The sequence below is a fragment of the Pieris brassicae genome, chromosome 10 (genome assembly GCF_905147105.1).
Source record: "Pieris brassicae chromosome 10, ilPieBrab1.1, whole genome shotgun sequence".
In the NCBI taxonomy this organism is placed as follows: Eukaryota; Metazoa; Arthropoda; class Insecta; order Lepidoptera; family Pieridae; genus Pieris; species Pieris brassicae.
In genome coordinates this window covers 8407245-8425346 of record NC_059674.1, presented here as the reverse complement: position 1 = coordinate 8425346, position 18102 = coordinate 8407245, and the positions used below count along the sequence as shown (strand labels likewise).

Below are 18102 nucleotides of genomic sequence, written 5' to 3'. Positions count from 1 at the left end.
GAAAGATAGGAATATCTTCTGTTATATTGAATTTTATTCCGACTGCCTTCAATATTGACAAAGTTGTTGCCATAGTAACCACTATTTAGATTCTATAGATATTAAACCATAGATGTAAGATAAACAATAAATTGAATTTGACAATTGACTTATTACACAATTTGTTTAGTGTTTATTTGTTTTCGTGGAAACTTAAAACTATCAATACAAATTGAGGCATTAGGTATTAAACCATGGCGGAGTTTTGTCTTCACGATAGTGACCAATATTATTTATCGCTTTCGGAACCACCTAAAAGATTTGACCCAAACAGTCCAGTAACGAATGTTTTTTTTGACGACACCAATGGGCAGGCAAGTAATAAATGTACTTTCACTTACTCTCCAATAAATCTCTTGTCAAAATACTTTACTCTCTTACTACGAATTGGAATATATATTTACAGGTATTTACTGTAAGGTCAGGAGGTGTAACTGGAGTTACCGTGAATGGTTTAGATGATTCTAAGAGTACTTCATTCAGAATGGAAGATAAAGGGCCAATCATTTCTATAAAATTCTCGCCAGATCACAAAGTATTAGCAATACAGAGAAATGTTGATGCACAGACCCCTTCAGTAGAATTTGCCAACTTTAAGGACCTTGTTCCAACAAATGTAGAGTACAGCCACACATGTAAATGGAAAAATGCAAAGATACTGGGGTTTGTATGGCCTAAAGTAAATGAGATAGCATTTATTACTGATTATGGAATTGAATTGCTGCAAGTGTTTCCAGAAAAAAAACAATTGAAGACATTGAAGAGCACTTCATTCAGGTATATTACGTTACTTATTTAATTTATAATTTAGTTTACCAAAATATAATCCAATAATTAAAAATGGTTAAACCACTTTAAAGTATATAAATTGTAAGTCATATCTCCTATGGTTGCTTTAGTTGGTAAAAAAAAATCATTTTCAGTAATTTTTATTAATTAAATAAATATTATAAAACCTTATTTTACTATTAAGTGCCAATGTATATTTATAGTTGTGCCTGGTTTTCTTGGTGTGCTCAGAGTAACATTGTGGTATTGGCTGGTAACAATGGTGCTTTGCTGCAACCATTCTCGCTCAGCAGCTCAAATATTACTAAGCTTCAGAAATTGGAATGTAAGTACTGTTTGTGTGATAGTTTAGGTGTGATGATAAGTGAAGCATATTATTTCAATTACTGTGTGAGATAAAAAATCTATAAAGTGAAATTAGCGTTTTTCATTTAATTTTTTTTTATTTCAGTAGACGCAACTCGACCCGTTGTGGAGAGAGATGTGTTTGTAATAAGACTATGTGAAGCAACTTGGTGTGCGATATTCAGACATGGCAGTCCCAGTACATCAGTGTCTGGACCTACTGAGGTGTTTTTATATATATATATATCTTAATTTAATTGTGATAAAACAAAGAAAAAAACTGTCTAAATAATTGCATACTTATGTAACACTTGTTAAGTACCAAAATATTGTAACCTTGAAATATGCAGTTTATTTCAATTATGATCATGTTATTAATATTGAAGGCACATAAAATCTAGATTTCGATTTTAATATTTGTCTCAAATAGAATTTATTTGACAAGAAAATTGAAAAGATTAGCGATGGCTATATAGTTATTTTACATAATATATAGATTTGTAAATGTCTTTCAGGTTTGTCTTATGCCAATAACAGGTGGCAATGGTATACTACACATTCTCAAAACTGGATTGGTTGGAAGATTTGCGGTCAGCGTCATCGATAATTTGCTGGTTATACATCATCAGGTATGGTCAATGTTGTAGAACATAATTTCCAGTTGTCTGTAATCATTACTTTAAATTGTAATTTTTTTGAGCAATTGGAAAAAACAACTAGTTTTTGCGCTTGTTGGAACAATGTTTTTAAGTATATGACGAAGAATATTATATTCAGTACAATTAAAATATAAAATAGATATTATAAATAGCGCCTCCATTTATTGTGTAAATAAAAAATGCAATTTAATTAATTTCACTAAACAACAAACAATTGTTCTTTTCTTCATTATTCTTTAAAGATTATTGGCATTTATTTCATAAAAAGAAACATATATTTATTCTGTGTAAACAAAGCATGATTGAATCATTTTCAGTCGAGCCAAACATCCCAAATATTTGATATAATGGAGGAATCAAAACGCGACAACAATACAGCAAACCACCTGCCTATAGTCTCAGGAGTGTCAATGAAACCGGCTTTAGTTGATGGACAAGAATGTCCTATGTGTATCCTTTGATTATGAAAAATGAAATACAGTTTTGGCCAACATGACGCATGGGCGCAATTAGGGTAGTCATGGAGGCCAATGGCAGTTTTTTGGCCTCTATAATATGTATACGTATGAGTCATTTTAGTCATAATATTCCTTAGCATTAGTCTTAGACTCAGGCAACTGGGTAGTATTTCAACCAGACTATATAATCGACGCGCGACTTGGCTGCTTGTGGAAAGTCAATCTTATACATTCAGGGCTTGCTCACAGTGTAAGTTTTACAAATAAATCTCAAAAAAGAGTTTCTCAGACTGAAGGTTTATTTTGTTTATTAATTGCCTGTTTTCTAACACATCTAGATATTTTTTTAGTTTTTTTATAAATATTTTTTTAGCTATCGAAAGACGAGATTCCAAAGGTGGTAGGTGCACTGCTGCGGCGTCAAGGCGGCAATGATACGATATATCGAATTCTGAATCAACTGGTCACAAACGCTGATACTCATCTCGTTGAACTCAGCCGAGTCTTTGATGAAATCAATTCTGTCTACAGGTTAGTTTAAAGTTATTACCTAAATGTTTTATGTATACTGTAAGTATTTGGTTATAATAAAACATTCATAAACAGTCTCTAGGGCACGCCCAAGCCCTGAATACGTAAACAAACGTCAAGATTTTTACGTGTTTACGTTCTTAAATAACACAAATTTTATATTTCGATCAAAAACATTCTTCGCCGAAATTAATGATATAATAATAAACTTCAAGAGATTATCAGGATGAGTTTTTCGATAAATTTTTCGATAATTTTTTTACTAGTCATTTATTTTTCATAGTGTCAAACAGCCTTTTGCGACTTCGATTCTTTGATCTTCAAAACTAATTTCCCAAATAAACCTGTCACTTTTTTAAGGTCTGTCTAAAATCGTTCTGGTTCCAGAAAATGGGCAGACATAGAAGTGGCTCGGAATACGGCCGGCCAAGTCGTGGAAAAAGGCAGCGACACATTCCCCGTGCTCATCTCTCAGACGGACATGTGCAGCCATGTGTTGCAGGCTCATGCTGATGACAAATACCTTGTTCAGGTATTAACGCTGCCGTTGTTAAATTTAAATAAATTTTACTTAAGATTAGATAGTTATCTTAAGTTAAATTTATTTAAATTTACTATTAATTGTTACCATACATTTTGAATGCCCACTAAACGGTCGCGTGTCCAAATAACATTGATATGAAATCTCAATAAAAGATAATGTTTCTCCTTTTTATCAACTTAAAGCGCAGTGTTGGCCTAGTGGCTTCAGCGTGCGACTCTCGTCCCTGAGGTCGTAGGTTCGATCGGCTGTGCCCCAATGGATTTTCTTTCTATGTGCTATTAACAAATGATCATGAAACAGATACAGAAATCAGAGGCCCAGACCTAAAAAGGTTGTAGCGCCATTGATTTTTTTAACTTAAAAGTATTTTATTAATAGATCTAGAGTCAATCGCTAGTAATCAATTTGTTAAAAGCAAAAAAGGACCGAATTTGTTTCATTTCTGATAAGTATACTAGGACGCAAAACACTAAGCGCCGGATCACCTCGATAATAGTATTAAAAATAAATTCCAGGTCGTAACAGCCTACCTCTCATCACTCTCCCTCCACAATATGACAGTTCAGCAGCCAGTCGCAGAGATCTCTGTCAGGACCCTGGTGACCCGAGGGGCCAGCGGTCGGTTAAGGTCACTGGTAAGGCGCGGGTGTCTCGGGGAAGAACAGCTATTGGCTTGTCAGTTGCTCAGTCTGGGGCATTTTGATCCTGCCGCTGCTCAGTTAGCTTTGGATATGATGTGCCGGTTGAAGGCACATGAGGTACTGAACACTTGTAGTATGAAGATATGTTAAAAAGAAATAAATTAATATAGATCTATTATTCTAATTTAAAAAATATAATTTTATCAAAAGAGTTAATAGCCGATTCATGTAGAGCAATGTTAATATAATATTTTTCTGTACGAGAAAAAGGACAAGCAAAAAGTCTTTTAGGGTAGAGATGAAATGATTTTAGTATTAGGTTAGTAAAATTCTCTTTCTTTAAAGCTTCTACCCAAATAACAAGATATATTTTGTTCATCTAAACTTTAATTTAATAGATATCACAAAATTGATCATTATTTTACTATTGGTACTGAATATATTTGACATAATGGCAATCCAATTTTTTGTTGTAAAAGAATCATTTGGATTATTTACTTTGTATGTTGTGAATGTATAAATACTATAGGAAACCAAAAGACTAGTTGACAATAACATAGCAAAAATATGTTTTAAGTATACAGAATATTGGTGAAAAGTTTGGGGGCATTTCTTTACCCTCAAATAATAAAGAATTTCTTTGTCAGGAGATAGTAGAAGTTCTGCTAAGCTGGAACGAACCAGTCAGCGCGGCGGGGGCGGCTCGTCAATGTGGGGTTTGGGGCGCACTTCCGGCCCGAAAGGTCCTGTCCGCTGCTAAAGTACACGGCCCAGCCGCCTTTCGAGCCCTTTACCACGCCCTTCTAGCAAGAAATGAAAGAGAAAGAGGCTCACCGCATTTTCTTAAAGGTATATAAAAAAAACGTATTAAATATATTTTGGTATATTTATTGAATGCATTGTATGTTTCTTTTTTGCTTTGCTGATTTTAGTCGTGTCGAAAGTCCTATCATAAAATAACATATTCTTTGATAACATTATCTTGGTCATTAGGTCATACACCACTAATATATCACCTTTCAAATATTTACACAAAATGACAGTTGCTTAATATGATTATGTAATGGTTTGAGATTCTGGGTCTATCGACGGCAAGAAATTACTGTTTTGTCACAATTTGAACCTGCATTAACCGATAAGAAAATCTGTTAAATTATATTATATTTAATGAGAGTACATTTATTAAATTGTTACAACTTCTTAGGATAATTAGGAACCTAAATGTAGGTAGACAAAGTTGGAGGCAACAGTCTTTTACAAGATGTGATGCCCATATGAACTAGCTTTGTATTATATATATGTATTATAATGTTTTTTTTATAATAGGCCAAAAGTTACATACATTAATAAATTTACCTTTTAGGTGAACAGTGTGAAATTTACATTGAATATTATAAACAGCTGATGGAGGACTCATGAATATTAAGCAGGGAAAATGACAACTAGGTAGTCGAAGTTTTAATTATATAATTTGATGAATAAAATTGAGAATCATTTACCAAAACCTGGGTATATAAATGAATAATAGTTTGGTATTTTGATATAAATTAAATTAAACTTTGGTAAATTAAGCACTTACCCCACTATTCCTATTGCCTTTATATAAATTGATAGAAAGAAATATGTACTTTAAACAAAAAAATCACTGCTATTGATTTTGTAAATCTTGGTGTTAATGTATATATTTGAAATATAACATTTAAATAAGTATACATGATGTAATTTAAAAATAAAGTATTACATATAAAGTAGTTTATCCTGGAATATATTAAGATAAGTTTTTTGGTATATTTAGCAATAAATTATATACATATGTTGTTTCTAAACTGTTAGTTTTTTTTTACGATCTTCTCACAAATATCATGATTACGACACAATATCCTTAAGATTGAAAAGGAAATGGTATTGTAAAAGTTCTTTGATTGTGTAAGCATATTCATAAATTAATTTAATATTAAATTAGCAATTATTTGAGTCAATTTGTCAAATGACAAATGTCAAGGTCAAAAGTTGGACTTTAACTTCAATATAAGTATGAATGTACTAACAGTGAGAAATTAATTGTATGTATGCTATCAAAACATATATTATCAATATTTTTATCATTACTGGATAAAGCATTATCAAACAATTGAACTTTTTGGCCTTTGCTTATGTAACATTAAAAGATATTTCAAAATGATAATGAAATATTCTAAATAAAATATTTAATAATACAAAAAAATATATTTTTCTGAAATGAATAAATGCAGTTTTAGAAACTGTTTAAAATGCACTGGTTAATAAAGATTCATCAAAGTAATAAATAATATTAGAATTCAACAACAGCACGAATAGATTTTCCTACATGCATAAGGTGAAAAGCTTCATTTATTTCATTAAGTGACACTTTATGGGTTACAAAATCATCCAGAGGAAGCTTCTTAGTGAGGTAGTCTTCAACAAGTTTAGGAACATTATCACGACTCTTGTACCCACCAAAGGCAGTTCCTCTCCAAACTCTACCAGTCACAAGCTGGAAGGGACGGGTACTAATCTCTTCACCAGCACCAGCCACTCCAATAATAACAGATTCTCCCCAACCCTTGTGGCAGGCCTCAAGGGCAGCACGCATTGTGTTCACATTACCAATGCATTCAAAGGTATAATCCAGTCCTCCATCTGTCAAGTCAACTAGAACTTGCTGGATTGGCTTATCGTAATCCTTGGGGTTTACAAACTCATTTACACCAAATTTCTTAGCAGTTTCAAATTTATCAGGGTTTATATCCACACCAATAATCCTCTTAGCCCCTGCAACCTTACAGCCAAGAGCTACAGCTAAACCGACAGCACCCAGACCAAAGATTGCACAGTTGGATCCAGACTCAACCTTTGCTGTATTCAATGCAGCTCCATATCCTGTAGTAACTCCACAGCCAAGCAAACATACTTTATCTAAAGGAGCATTGTTAGCAATTTTGCAAAGAGAGATTTCCAAAACAACTGTGTATTCACTGAAAGTGGAGCATCCCATAAAATGGAACAATTCTTGACCCTTGCAATGGAATCTTTTAGTTCCATCGGGCATTACACCTTGACCCTGGGTAACACGCACTTTCTGGCAAAGGTTGGTCTTGGGATTTAGACAGAACTTGCACTCTTTGCACTGCGGAACGTATAGAGGTAACACATGATCACCAGGTTTAACTGTTGTCACGCCTTCCCCAATGCTCTCGACAATACCACCGCCCTCGTGTCCAAGTACCACAGGAAAAACTCCTTCGGGATCTTTCCCAGAAAGCGTGTAAGCATCGGTGTGGCAGACGCCTGTTGCAAGAATTTTAACGCGGACTTCGCCGGCTTTGGGCGGGTCTACTTCAATTTCTTCAATAGATAATGGTTTGCCAGCCTCCCATGCCACGGCAGCTTTGCACTTAATTACTTTCCCAGCATTCGACATTTTACACGTTATCTCTTACCACTACTTTAATAAAACTACAGTCTAAAATAAAATGATCTTGAAACAAAAAAAAATTGACAATTCAATGTTAAATATTGCTAAATGATAATTTACCATATAATGCGATTGCCAAAGACGTCATGTGCATAGACTATGCATATTAAAGATGTTGCGTAGCGTATAAGGTATGACAGATGACATAGGTATACAAAATACAAACAAATTGAGGTAAAATGAGTCAATAAATTTAACACCATTATAAATTCTTTCATACTAGATGACGATCAAAAGTCAAAACGCCAACGCCGCACATTGGCATGCTAGTTCGCAACGAAATAATACCTACGACCGGGACGTAAATACTATAGCTAAGTTCACTTGTGTTCAAATCATAACAAATTTAGAGTAATAGGATACGACTGTTTACTTTTTAGATGTTCAGTAGTAGAGTGAATATTTAAATAAATCTTAACTATACATGCAGCCTATGATAAATATAGGTTTGTAATAAATTCAATAGGTTCACGTTTGATTAAATTGGGTTAACTTACGTTATTAAATTCATTATACTATAAAAATATGGTTTTTATCATCGCAGCATCATATGATTTTGTGGTCTTACATTCCTATGTGTAAACAAGTGCGACAAGCTATAAGCTAGAGCTGCTGGTAACATCAAATAATTTTGTGGATTGTTCAAAATTTATTATAATAGTTATAACCTATCATAACAAATGAGTCGGTCCGATCTACTTTATAATGCATGTATGACGATTATTTTGTGTATGGAAATGATTGTTTTTTAACGTACAAGTTCTTGTTAAATAAGCCGTAATAGTCTTTGAATACAATCAATCAATTTTTTGCGGCACTTCACTTTAACGGTAAACTTTTAGTGATGTCTAAGAAAATTATATTTGTTGTTAGAAAATATTAATCTACATTTGTTTGTACGTTTAGTCCATTGGTGTTTATACCTCTAGATTCTTAAGCTACAACCACTGTTATCCCATCACTTATTGATTATAATAATTTAGGGTTTAATTTACACAACTTTTTTATTCATAAGACTTAAGGATTAATCCGGTAAGTAGGACAGCGTAACACAAAACGGCGTCTCTTGTAAACTATCCATTGTAATCTTACTACATACAATATATTGTTTGTTGTAAAAATGAAAAAAAAATTGTAACCATTGGCTCAAAAGATTTAAGTTGAATCGAGTCTCATCTTTAGTCAATATATATCTTATTTCAACATCTCTCATCCCAGAAATAGTGAATGGATAAATACCATTGTTTATTTAAAACCATTTTTTGAGAGTAAGAATCACAAATTTTACGTAATCTTGGTTAATTAATTGTAAAGGTATAACAAAATGACAAACTGCTATCAAAATAAAGTAATTTTTTGAGTCTGCGCAAAAAGCCATAAGTATATATACTATATAGTACCAAGATACCAAGTCGCTGCTGTCCGCATAGAGTTCACACCTTTATTTTGTCAAAACTCATTATAAAATATTAGGTTGGGGAAAAAGTCTTCGCATTGTTTGAACTTGCAAAAAAATCTCTTAGGCTATACTATTTGTATCTGGCTTGTTTTGGTATCATTCAAATTAGGAAAATGTGTGATTTTTATTTATTTTTCAGAAAAAAACTTGAAAGGACGTGCGAAAAGGGTCGTGGTCAAAGATCGTTCAGGCTTCACAGACTGTGGCGAAACCCGGGTTAACTCGCAAGAAGGTGATGCTGTGTGTGTGGTGGGATTGGAAGGGCATTATTCATTATGAGCTGTTACCACCAGGCAGGACATTGATTCTATACTCTACTGCGAATAACTGATGAGATTAAAGCAAGATGTTGAGAGAGAGCGGTCGGAATTAATCAACAGAAGGGGTGTGGTTTTTCGTCATGATAACGCTAGACTCCACACATCTTAAGAGATGTTAATAAATCCACCGTATAGTCCTGACCTTGCACCTTTAGATTTCCACCTGTTTCGGTCTCTTGAGAATTCTTTAGGCAGTTAACATCACGAGAGGACTGCCAAAACTAATTGTCGCTGTATTTTGATCAGAAGCCCCAAAATTTCTAAAGCAGTGGGATCATGTCCCTACCTACAAGATGGCAAAAAGTTATCGAACGAAATGGTACCTACATACCTTAGTTAAATTCAAATAAACTATATTAAAAATGTTGTGAAAATTCTTAAAAAGTGCGAAGAAACTTTTTCTCCAACCTATGATATATAGTGAATTATAAAATATTAAGTAGAATTTTGGTGTGAATAATGTGGGAAAAATGATTTAATTCTGATAGCTTCCCTCAATTTCGTTGGTTCTACGAGCTATTTCGACATCGATCAGGAGCTACGCTAAGAAAAAAATATTTTTGTGCCGCATAGTCGCAACAATTTATTGAGCAAGGGTATAGGGCATAGGCTATATTTTACCATCTCGCTACAACCGCGTTGACGTTAATTAATGCGGGTGTAGCAGCAGGACCATATAGATTAGATATCATGATCTTGTTATACTAAGTAGCTAAAAATACCTACTATTAACCAGTAGAGTAACACCAAGGAAAAGGAAAATATTTTTTGTCATAAAATCCTCTTAGTGATATTGACTACGCAATTCTAGCAGGCGCATGTTATATCAAATAACGGATAACTTCCGGTTATGACATCGCATTTTATTAAGACGTAGACTTAAAAAGGTTGTAGGGACCTAAGCGTCTACAAACCTTCCTCTATTTTGTCCAAGAAAAAACCAGTTTCGCGCAAATAATCTTTAATAGTTTAATTTTTTTTTCCAAAAGTAGTACATGAAGTCGATTTTTAAAAACTCTAGTAGGAAGATCTTGTAATATGTTTCGTAAATTATAATAAACCTTGATTGCCATACAAAACGTATTTTTCCTATATAATTCCAGATTAATTTTTGGCACAGTTAATTTCTCCCCATGTCTATTTTGACATATATCTATTCCCGTTGACTTAAAAAATATATATGTTGTTGTGAACGAATAAGGACATTCCTAAAATATATAGTAACATACAAAGAAGATATATAATTTGAGCTTCTTAAACAAAGGTAGTTTGTTCCACAAATTGCGCTTTTACATTTTTTTGAGCTTTTGAGCCTATTTACTCCGACTGATATTTTTTTCCCAACCTACATTTGATTTCATCCAGGTGATGGCGTCGTCTAGAGATTTAATTAAGTTATTTTTTTAATCTTGTTCGTTTTTAATTTTATTATATGTGTAGTGTCATCAGCAAAATAGTTGTAATTCGGTACATCAAAATTTAAATCATTTAATGACAGGATTCTAAACGCTAAAATTGAGGTTCGCATAACCATTGGATGAAGTAATCAAAGCAGAAGTAGAATAGATCCTCAGTCACGATCAGGCTGGCATAAATCTGACACACTCGTCCGGATAACGGATCCATACTCTTCTAATACCCATGTTGGGTTTTGGACATTGCCACCAATTCAAATTCATCCATGGTGATGTGTAAGTAAAGAGATCAAAATCAATAACAATTTATTCAATAATATTAAAGCTATCGTTTATGCTAAGTAGTAGTAAGTAAAATAAATAAACACATTTATGGCAAGAAAACACGTGATCGATCGTCTACGGACCAGATATATGCGATAATGGATTCTCATAAAATAAAACAAGAGTTTCTTGTATAGATGTTTATTTTAATACAATTTTATTATTGTCAGTATTATTTAATTGTTAGCTTGTCGTGTTTAAATGAATAAATTAAGCGTGTTCTCAATCGAATCTACTTGCATAATATTTTGAATGTTGCAAAAAATTATTGTACTGATTTGCTTTAAACAGTAAAAAAATAGAGTACAGTATATTGTCTTTGGTTATCATAGCTTTTACACATTGAAAGAAAACATTTTTTTAACCGTGACCACGCACGCTGTAAAGCACGCGAAATGTCGGAAAATTTTATATTATGTAAAATAATTAAGTTTAGTTTATAAATTTGTATTAAAAAATAGGTTTGTTCCGGTAAAAATTGTTTTCTTTCAAAATTAGAGTAAAGAAGAATATACTAGAATAACATCTTTTTGTTTCTAGTTGTAAAATAAAAGTTGAAAACCTTGTCTTCAGAAAAATTGCATTGTGGCCGCTTACGTTTGTTTCAACACTCATTAGTCATCAGGCTGAATTCTGAAGATTTGCCCCGCGCCGCTCGGAGCATGCGTGCGCAGCCAACCCGTATCCCTCGCCCCGCATCCCGCCCGGCGCCGCGCCGCGCTGCAGTGTGCTTCGCGCTAAGGCCGGCGTTACGACGGCCGGGCACCCGGCCTCACACGTACATGTTTATCTACGCGCCAAGCAACGAAACGATGACTACATCTCGAATAGATCATCACCTGTCGTCTCGCATTTGTATCGCTCACAATAATGCCCGCGTCATCGAATAATCGGATAGAGTATAGAACGAGTGGTAGTGAAGCTAGTCTGACGCGAGCGATGTTGTGCGCGTGATGTGGCGAGCGGCGCTGGTCGCGGGCGTCCTGGTGGCGCTGGCCGCGCGCGCTGCCGCCGGTGGATGCGGTGTCGCAGAGCTGGCGTGCCGGAGTGGTGCGTGCGTGCGTCTCGATGCCTACTGCGACGGCGAAGCGCAGTGCCCCGACGGCAGCGATGAGCCACTTCACTGCTCGCCGTGTAATCGCACGTACTATGGCCGCGTCGGGGTAGCGTACGGCGTGGCACTTCGCGGGGCGCCGCGGGCACCTTTCCTGTGTCACCTGACCTTCACGGCGGGAGGCGGCGCGCACGGTGATCTCGTACAACTCGCATTCGACGAGTTCCGTGTGGGGCGCTATGAAGCGGGCGCCCTTGACGGCTGTCCCGATGGATACATGCAACTGTCGGAGTTAGGACGACCGTTCACAGGTGGCTCTTGGTGCGGCGCCGCCGAGGGTGTGGCGTTGTACTACAGTGAGACGGCAACGGTCACGGCGTCGCTGAAGTTGTTTCGGGCTCGACTGGGTGAGCCGTTCGCGCTGCGGCTGCGTTACAAGTTCCTCTCGCGTCGCGATGCCGTGGTGCGCTTCGGTGCGGGCGAAGCACCCTTGGAACGCGGTGCGGTGGCTCCGGGCACATACTGCACGCGTACTTATGAGGAATGCCGCCGCAAGCCATGTCGCCTGCAGAGTCCCAATTATCCTGGCATGTACCCCCGCAACGTCACCTGCTACTGGAGCCTGCGCCAGAAAGACGTACCCACCTGCAAACACGCCATGATATCTGTCCGGCAAGATCACGCGCATAAGATGCAGATCAAGCGATCTATTTCGATGGCGAGGTCGGTCATGTTCACGGTCACGGTTTGAAATATTATGCTTTTTAAAATAGGTTTAAGTACGTATTTATTCGTCGTCATTCTGTATCTCACTTTGTTTAAATTTTATTTATGATAAAGTTTAGACTATATCTGAAAGTTCCTAAATTTTTTTTAAATAAAATCATCTGAAACCTACGATGAGACTTAAATCAAATGAATTTATTAATATCCACTTCAATTAATTTGTACAGTTATGAGGCTAAAGTTTAAATGTCAACTAAGTAAAGTGAATGTGTCCACATATTTAGCTTAAACAAAACTGGTCGTGCGGTGGTGGCGTGGAGAGCCTGCACAGGTGAACGCGACCGGCTCATCTTCTACGACGGCGCCAGTACGGATGACCCCGTCCTACTGGAGTACTGTGGTGGGGACCTGCTACCGCGGGTCGCTTCTCGTGGCCCCGACATGCTCGTAGCTTTTCATTCCTCACCCTTCAGCGCGCCGCCTCGCGCCGCCCCACCACTTGCGCCATTACGGGGCTTCGAGCTCGATGTGCATGTAATATTTGCCGATTCAGATTCGCTCGACTACGCCAGGTAAATATCCTGTCCTCACTGTTCTTAATTAATCTGCGTCCGCTCGATTCACTCGAATCTTTTGCTTGGTAGAGAGGCACGCAGGTGCGAGTTTCACGTCAAGGCCTCGTCGTCGGACGAGGAATTGAACGGTACCTCTTCGTCCGCATCTAGTCGAGGCCGTCGTGGGCTCATACACGCACCTACTCATACTTTGCCACCGAACACCACGTGCACCTGGACTTTTCACGGCCGCCCCGGTATGTATTTTAGCAATTTTGCTTATTATTATATTTCCTTAATGTTTTCTTAAATCTTAATTTGTCAGCTGCACCAATAGCACGTAAAGAAATCGTCCGAGTGGGACTTTGGTACAACTTCTGTGCTTAGTAGTTCATTCCGAACCTGCTACGGTTCTGTTGATACAGCGATCGTATACGGTAAAAAATTTGGTCAACAAATTTTGGTGTGACCCCACCAAATGGTTTTTGTATTTGCATATTTAGTGTAATTTCTTATGACGATTAAGGTTTGAGAATGTAATAAGTAAAAACAAAATGTATACATTTGTTATTGATTACTAAAAAAATATGTGTCAAGTATATATATTTATACACAGGGGACCTCGTGTGGATTTATTTCTCGAGCTTCACGCAGTACTCGTTGGTGGACAGCCGCCGCACGGAAAGCAGCGCAAGCGATCGGGAGAACGATAGGGCGGCTTGTGCTGTGGAGTTACGAATCTGGGACGGAGGCGGAGCAGACGGCGGAGGCGGAGCATTGCTCGGGCGCTACTGTGATGTCGCACCCGCACTTTGCGCTCGCGCCGCACTTGCCAACGCCACACGCGTGCCTCGCCCGTGCGCACCTCCCGACGGCTACGTGTCTGCCGCCTCTCTACTCTCCATCGCTGCCACCACGCGCCCGGGCACCGCCACGCATCCGCTCGCTTTCTCGCTGCATTACGAGTTTATCGACGCCCGTTTGGAGGGGGTGCCTCTGCCAATCTCCGAGACGCGAGTCCGCACCGAACCCACCGAATGCGCTCGCAGGTTGCTGGCTCCTGGGTCTTTCACGTCACCGCGCAACGCACTGTGGTTTGGGCGCGGCGGAGCGCGCCGTCTGCGCTGCGTGTATAGATTACAAGCGGACGGCGGCCGCGTCGAGTTGAGTGTTCTGGCGGCGGCATTCGGCCGCGATCCACGATGCGCCACGAGGCTCGATCCTCTCACGGGGCGCCCGAGCTGCACGCCGGAACCGTCCGATCCGCCTGATGTGGACTCGCGCCCCGTTGACCTTCTACCTGATTTCGACGATGGTGACGATGAAGTTCCATCGTATTTGCCACATCTTCGAATCTACGAAACGCCTTGGCCGGGTTATCGGGTGAGTCGACAGCGCCAAGCGGACAAGTGATCTAGACTGAGTCGGACAACTGATAAAATACCACGGTGTTTATAGGTACCGTTGGCTTGCATTTGCGACAACAGTAGCACGCCACTGAGTCTAGCGTCGGGTGGGCCAGCCTTAGAGCTGGAACTGGTGGCGGGAGCCTTATTGGCTGGAGAAGACCAGCGTCACGTGCATTTCGCAGCCGACTGGCGCCGTGGTGCCGCCCCCGCCTCCTGCGCCTCACGCCGACGTTTGGCCCCACCCGGTGGACATTTACATCTGTTCTTCCCTTATAAGTAAGGCTAATTTTCTGTTCACATAGATGCATTTTTTCTAATTGATGTAATGTGATGTCAACGCTTCTTAGATTTATTTCAATAAAATGAGTGAGTCCGTAATAAATGAAATTTTTTAACATCAGTTTGCTGCTCTTATAGCATTTTTTCTATTTATTTATTCAAATCGTCATTAAGATTCTTGCAGGCGTTAAAATTTTAGCGAAGCTTATCATATATAGGACCTACTTCCCAAAACCACATGTTTTTTCCAATCCAGTTCTTATTTAATGTGTACAATTTTATATCTACAACGATACAGGATATTTTCGAACCAATTAAATTCGGTTGGCATTCAGCGACCTGTTTGTGGAGAACAATTTTTTTAGTGTACCAAAATTTAAACACTAGTTACTACAAATAATAGACATACATAAAAAAAAGTGATGCCGTCCCTATTACATTGTGTGAAAGTCAATAATAAAAGTATTTGTGTAGCTCCAATCGAATATCCGAATGTGGCGAGGCGCCATTTCTTCTGATCGCACGAGGCAATCGGTCCGTTTACCTACGCGTTTGGGGCTACGAGCTGCCCAATATCTCGGGGATCAACAGCGACGGCAACGGCTGCCACACTGTCAACAGGGTCCTAGTCTACGACGCTCACACTTCACGGTGAGACTTGCTCAACGATACATCGAGCTTGCGAGGCAACAACTCTTTCTGACGCAAGGCACACTTGTAGGTTGGTGAAAGCGATCTGTCCCGGTGACGCGGAGGGTCCGGTCGTCCAAGTCTACAGCCCGGAATGGGTGGCAAGGGGCGCGGGGCGTGAAGCCAGTCTGCTGGTGGTGTGGGCGGCGCGCGAAACGGGCTCGGCGACCCTCGCCTGGATGGAGGTGTGGCGAGCTGCCGGCGGAAACGCATCTCTATGTGCGCGCCCTTGTCCCTCACTCGCCGCCTGCATGCCCTCCGCACTGTGGTGCGACGGGGCGCCGGACTGCCCCGGCGGCACCGACGAGGCAGGCGCGTGTGGAGCCGGAGCTCGACTGCTGGCGGCGCTGGGTGCCCCGGCGGCCGCCGGAGCCGCGGGGGCTTCGGCGGCGGTAGCCGTGTTGGTTCTGCTGGCGGCCGTGGCGCTACGACGACGGCGCGCCCGTCGCGGCAAGGAGCTGCTAGGCGCGGCGGCGGCGACCCGTGGTCGGCGACTCACGGAAGAGTTGCTGTACGATAGCTCGCGTGCGTCTTCGTTGGCATCCTGACGGCGCGAGCGCTCCGTCGAGTACATCCACGTGGATCGCGAGACCACTGTGTGACGCCGGCGGACCGCCTTTCTTGCCCTCTGTGGACACTCTATGACAGTGCCGCTCGAGAATACCGAAATTTTCACTGCCGTCTATAAAGTGTATAGTTTTATCGACCTTTGTATGCGAAGAGCGGAAGTGAGCGTGAGAATTGTGAAGTGTATAGAGCCATTGATCGTGACTCGTGTAATGTAATATATTGTAAGTATGTCTTCAGTAGTGCAGAGTAAATATAAAGTAGAAAGCCGCGGGCCTCGAGGCGCGGAAATTATTGTCTCTTGCGTTGTTCAATATTGTATGATTTCGATGATCTATCCCGTCCCTCATTTCGTTTAAGTTGTGTATCAATGATACAATTAAATAGATCGAATTTATGAATTTCATGTTTTTTATTTCGCTATGACGCCTTTTTAACGGTTGTAGAAACACTACGTAATACAAAATTATGTAGAGAGATAAGATGCCTTTCAGAATTAATTACTGATAAATAAAAATCATTAAAAACGTTATGTTTAGTTTAAAACCATTGTTCAGTTGAACACATCTCGTGTTAGTTATTTTGAAATTCCTTATAGAGGCAACTTGAATTGAACGAAGCGTTTATTAACGGTATAGACTGCAAAATGCAGTAAGTTGTAAAGGATAGTCTGTTGCCAAACGACGTGCTTTGGCAGTTCGACTCGAAAGAAGCGTCGTCAGTACGTTCTCAATTTTGTATAATCCGAAGTCACATACACGGTTTGTATGTGACTTCGGATTATACAAAAACTTCCTTACAAGGCTAGATGGGATATTTTATGTTATTTTTTAATAGTCGGTTGCATTCAATCTAATATTTTAAAAATTAATATTTTGTTAATGAATTTTTTTCTAAGATCTATCTTGGATTTTAAATAATTCTTATTTTGAAGTTTATGTATATAAATTGAAGTTTATTTGAGTTTTATTTAGGCGTAGACAATTAATTTTCATTTCATTTATTTCCAACAAACACACACACACACACAGAAACACATAAAATAACAATAATCGAAAAGAAAAATAAATAATAATAATAGAGAGATAAAATTTTTTTAAAGAAAAATGTTTAATTGTGTAATGCGTGTGTGCTGTGGTTGTAATTGGCCTTGGCTCAGCATTTTGCTGAGGAGTTGAGTTGTTCCACAGCGCTGGTCATTCTGCCAAAGACCACAGCACCTAGTTTGAGCCTCAGTTGTAAAAAAAACAAATAAGAATCTAATACTCAGTAGAAATAAATAATAATAATAATAGTAAAAGTATTTACTACTTTTATAATAAGTAATTAGCACTGTAAAAATAAGAATATTTGTTAAGAAAGTTGTTGTTTTTGGGCGGATTAAAAACTATATTACATGAGATTTTTGTTGAGTAAGTATGTTTTTTATAATTGTAATATAAATTAAATTGCAAAATAACAAACGCGTTGGTTGGACTTCAGTATTAACGCATATGACTGGACCATTAATCAGCTGAGTAACATACAGCCAGCGATACCGAAAAAACTCGTCACAGAGATTTACAGCCCTTCCGATAGCTATGGAAATAATAAACAACATGTATATCCGCCAGGTCTGCGTAAATTATCGTCCCAAACGTTACAATAAGTTAGTAGTAGTCATGGTTAATACCATTTTATTACTACACTACGCCTTAAATAACTCATTTGACCTAAAATAGTACATCACAGATTATGACTAGATGCTGACACAACCAAGCTACAATTGTCACTATTGTGTGTCCTAAGAAAATACATTCATAT

The 18102-nt window shown here is 38.6% G+C and overlaps 3 protein-coding genes across 3 annotated transcripts; 2 read left to right on the top strand and 1 right to left on the bottom strand.

Annotated features, from left to right (window-relative positions):
* The first annotated feature begins 141 nt into the window (after positions 1 to 141).
* On the top strand, positions 142 to 5506 carry LOC123715297 (regulator of MON1-CCZ1 complex). Its single transcript, XM_045670255.1, has 12 exons — positions 142 to 353; positions 446 to 816; positions 1032 to 1153; positions 1280 to 1398; positions 1689 to 1802; positions 2150 to 2282; positions 2440 to 2540; positions 2664 to 2821; positions 3209 to 3353; positions 3881 to 4123; positions 4654 to 4855; positions 5370 to 5506. The coding sequence occupies exons 1-12, from the start codon at positions 234 to 236 to the stop codon at positions 5423 to 5425; spliced, it is 1884 nt and encodes a 627-aa protein (XP_045526211.1). The 5' UTR covers positions 142 to 233; the 3' UTR covers positions 5426 to 5506.
* LOC123715298 (alcohol dehydrogenase class-3) lies at positions 4876 to 7564 on the bottom strand. Its single transcript, XM_045670256.1, has one exon. It carries the CDS (start codon positions 7446 to 7448, stop codon positions 6318 to 6320), a length of 1131 nt encoding a protein of 376 aa, XP_045526212.1. The 5' UTR covers positions 7449 to 7564; the 3' UTR covers positions 4876 to 6317.
* Positions 7565 to 11761: 4197 nt separating this feature from the next.
* On the top strand, positions 11762 to 16701 carry LOC123715729. Its single transcript, XM_045670976.1, has 7 exons — positions 11762 to 12797; positions 13085 to 13372; positions 13445 to 13611; positions 13971 to 14737; positions 14813 to 15039; positions 15517 to 15693; positions 15764 to 16701. Exons 1-7 carry the CDS (start codon positions 11974 to 11976, stop codon positions 16278 to 16280), a joined length of 2967 nt encoding a protein of 988 aa, XP_045526932.1. The 5' UTR covers positions 11762 to 11973; the 3' UTR covers positions 16281 to 16701.
* The last annotated feature ends 1401 nt before the right edge of the window (positions 16702 to 18102 follow it).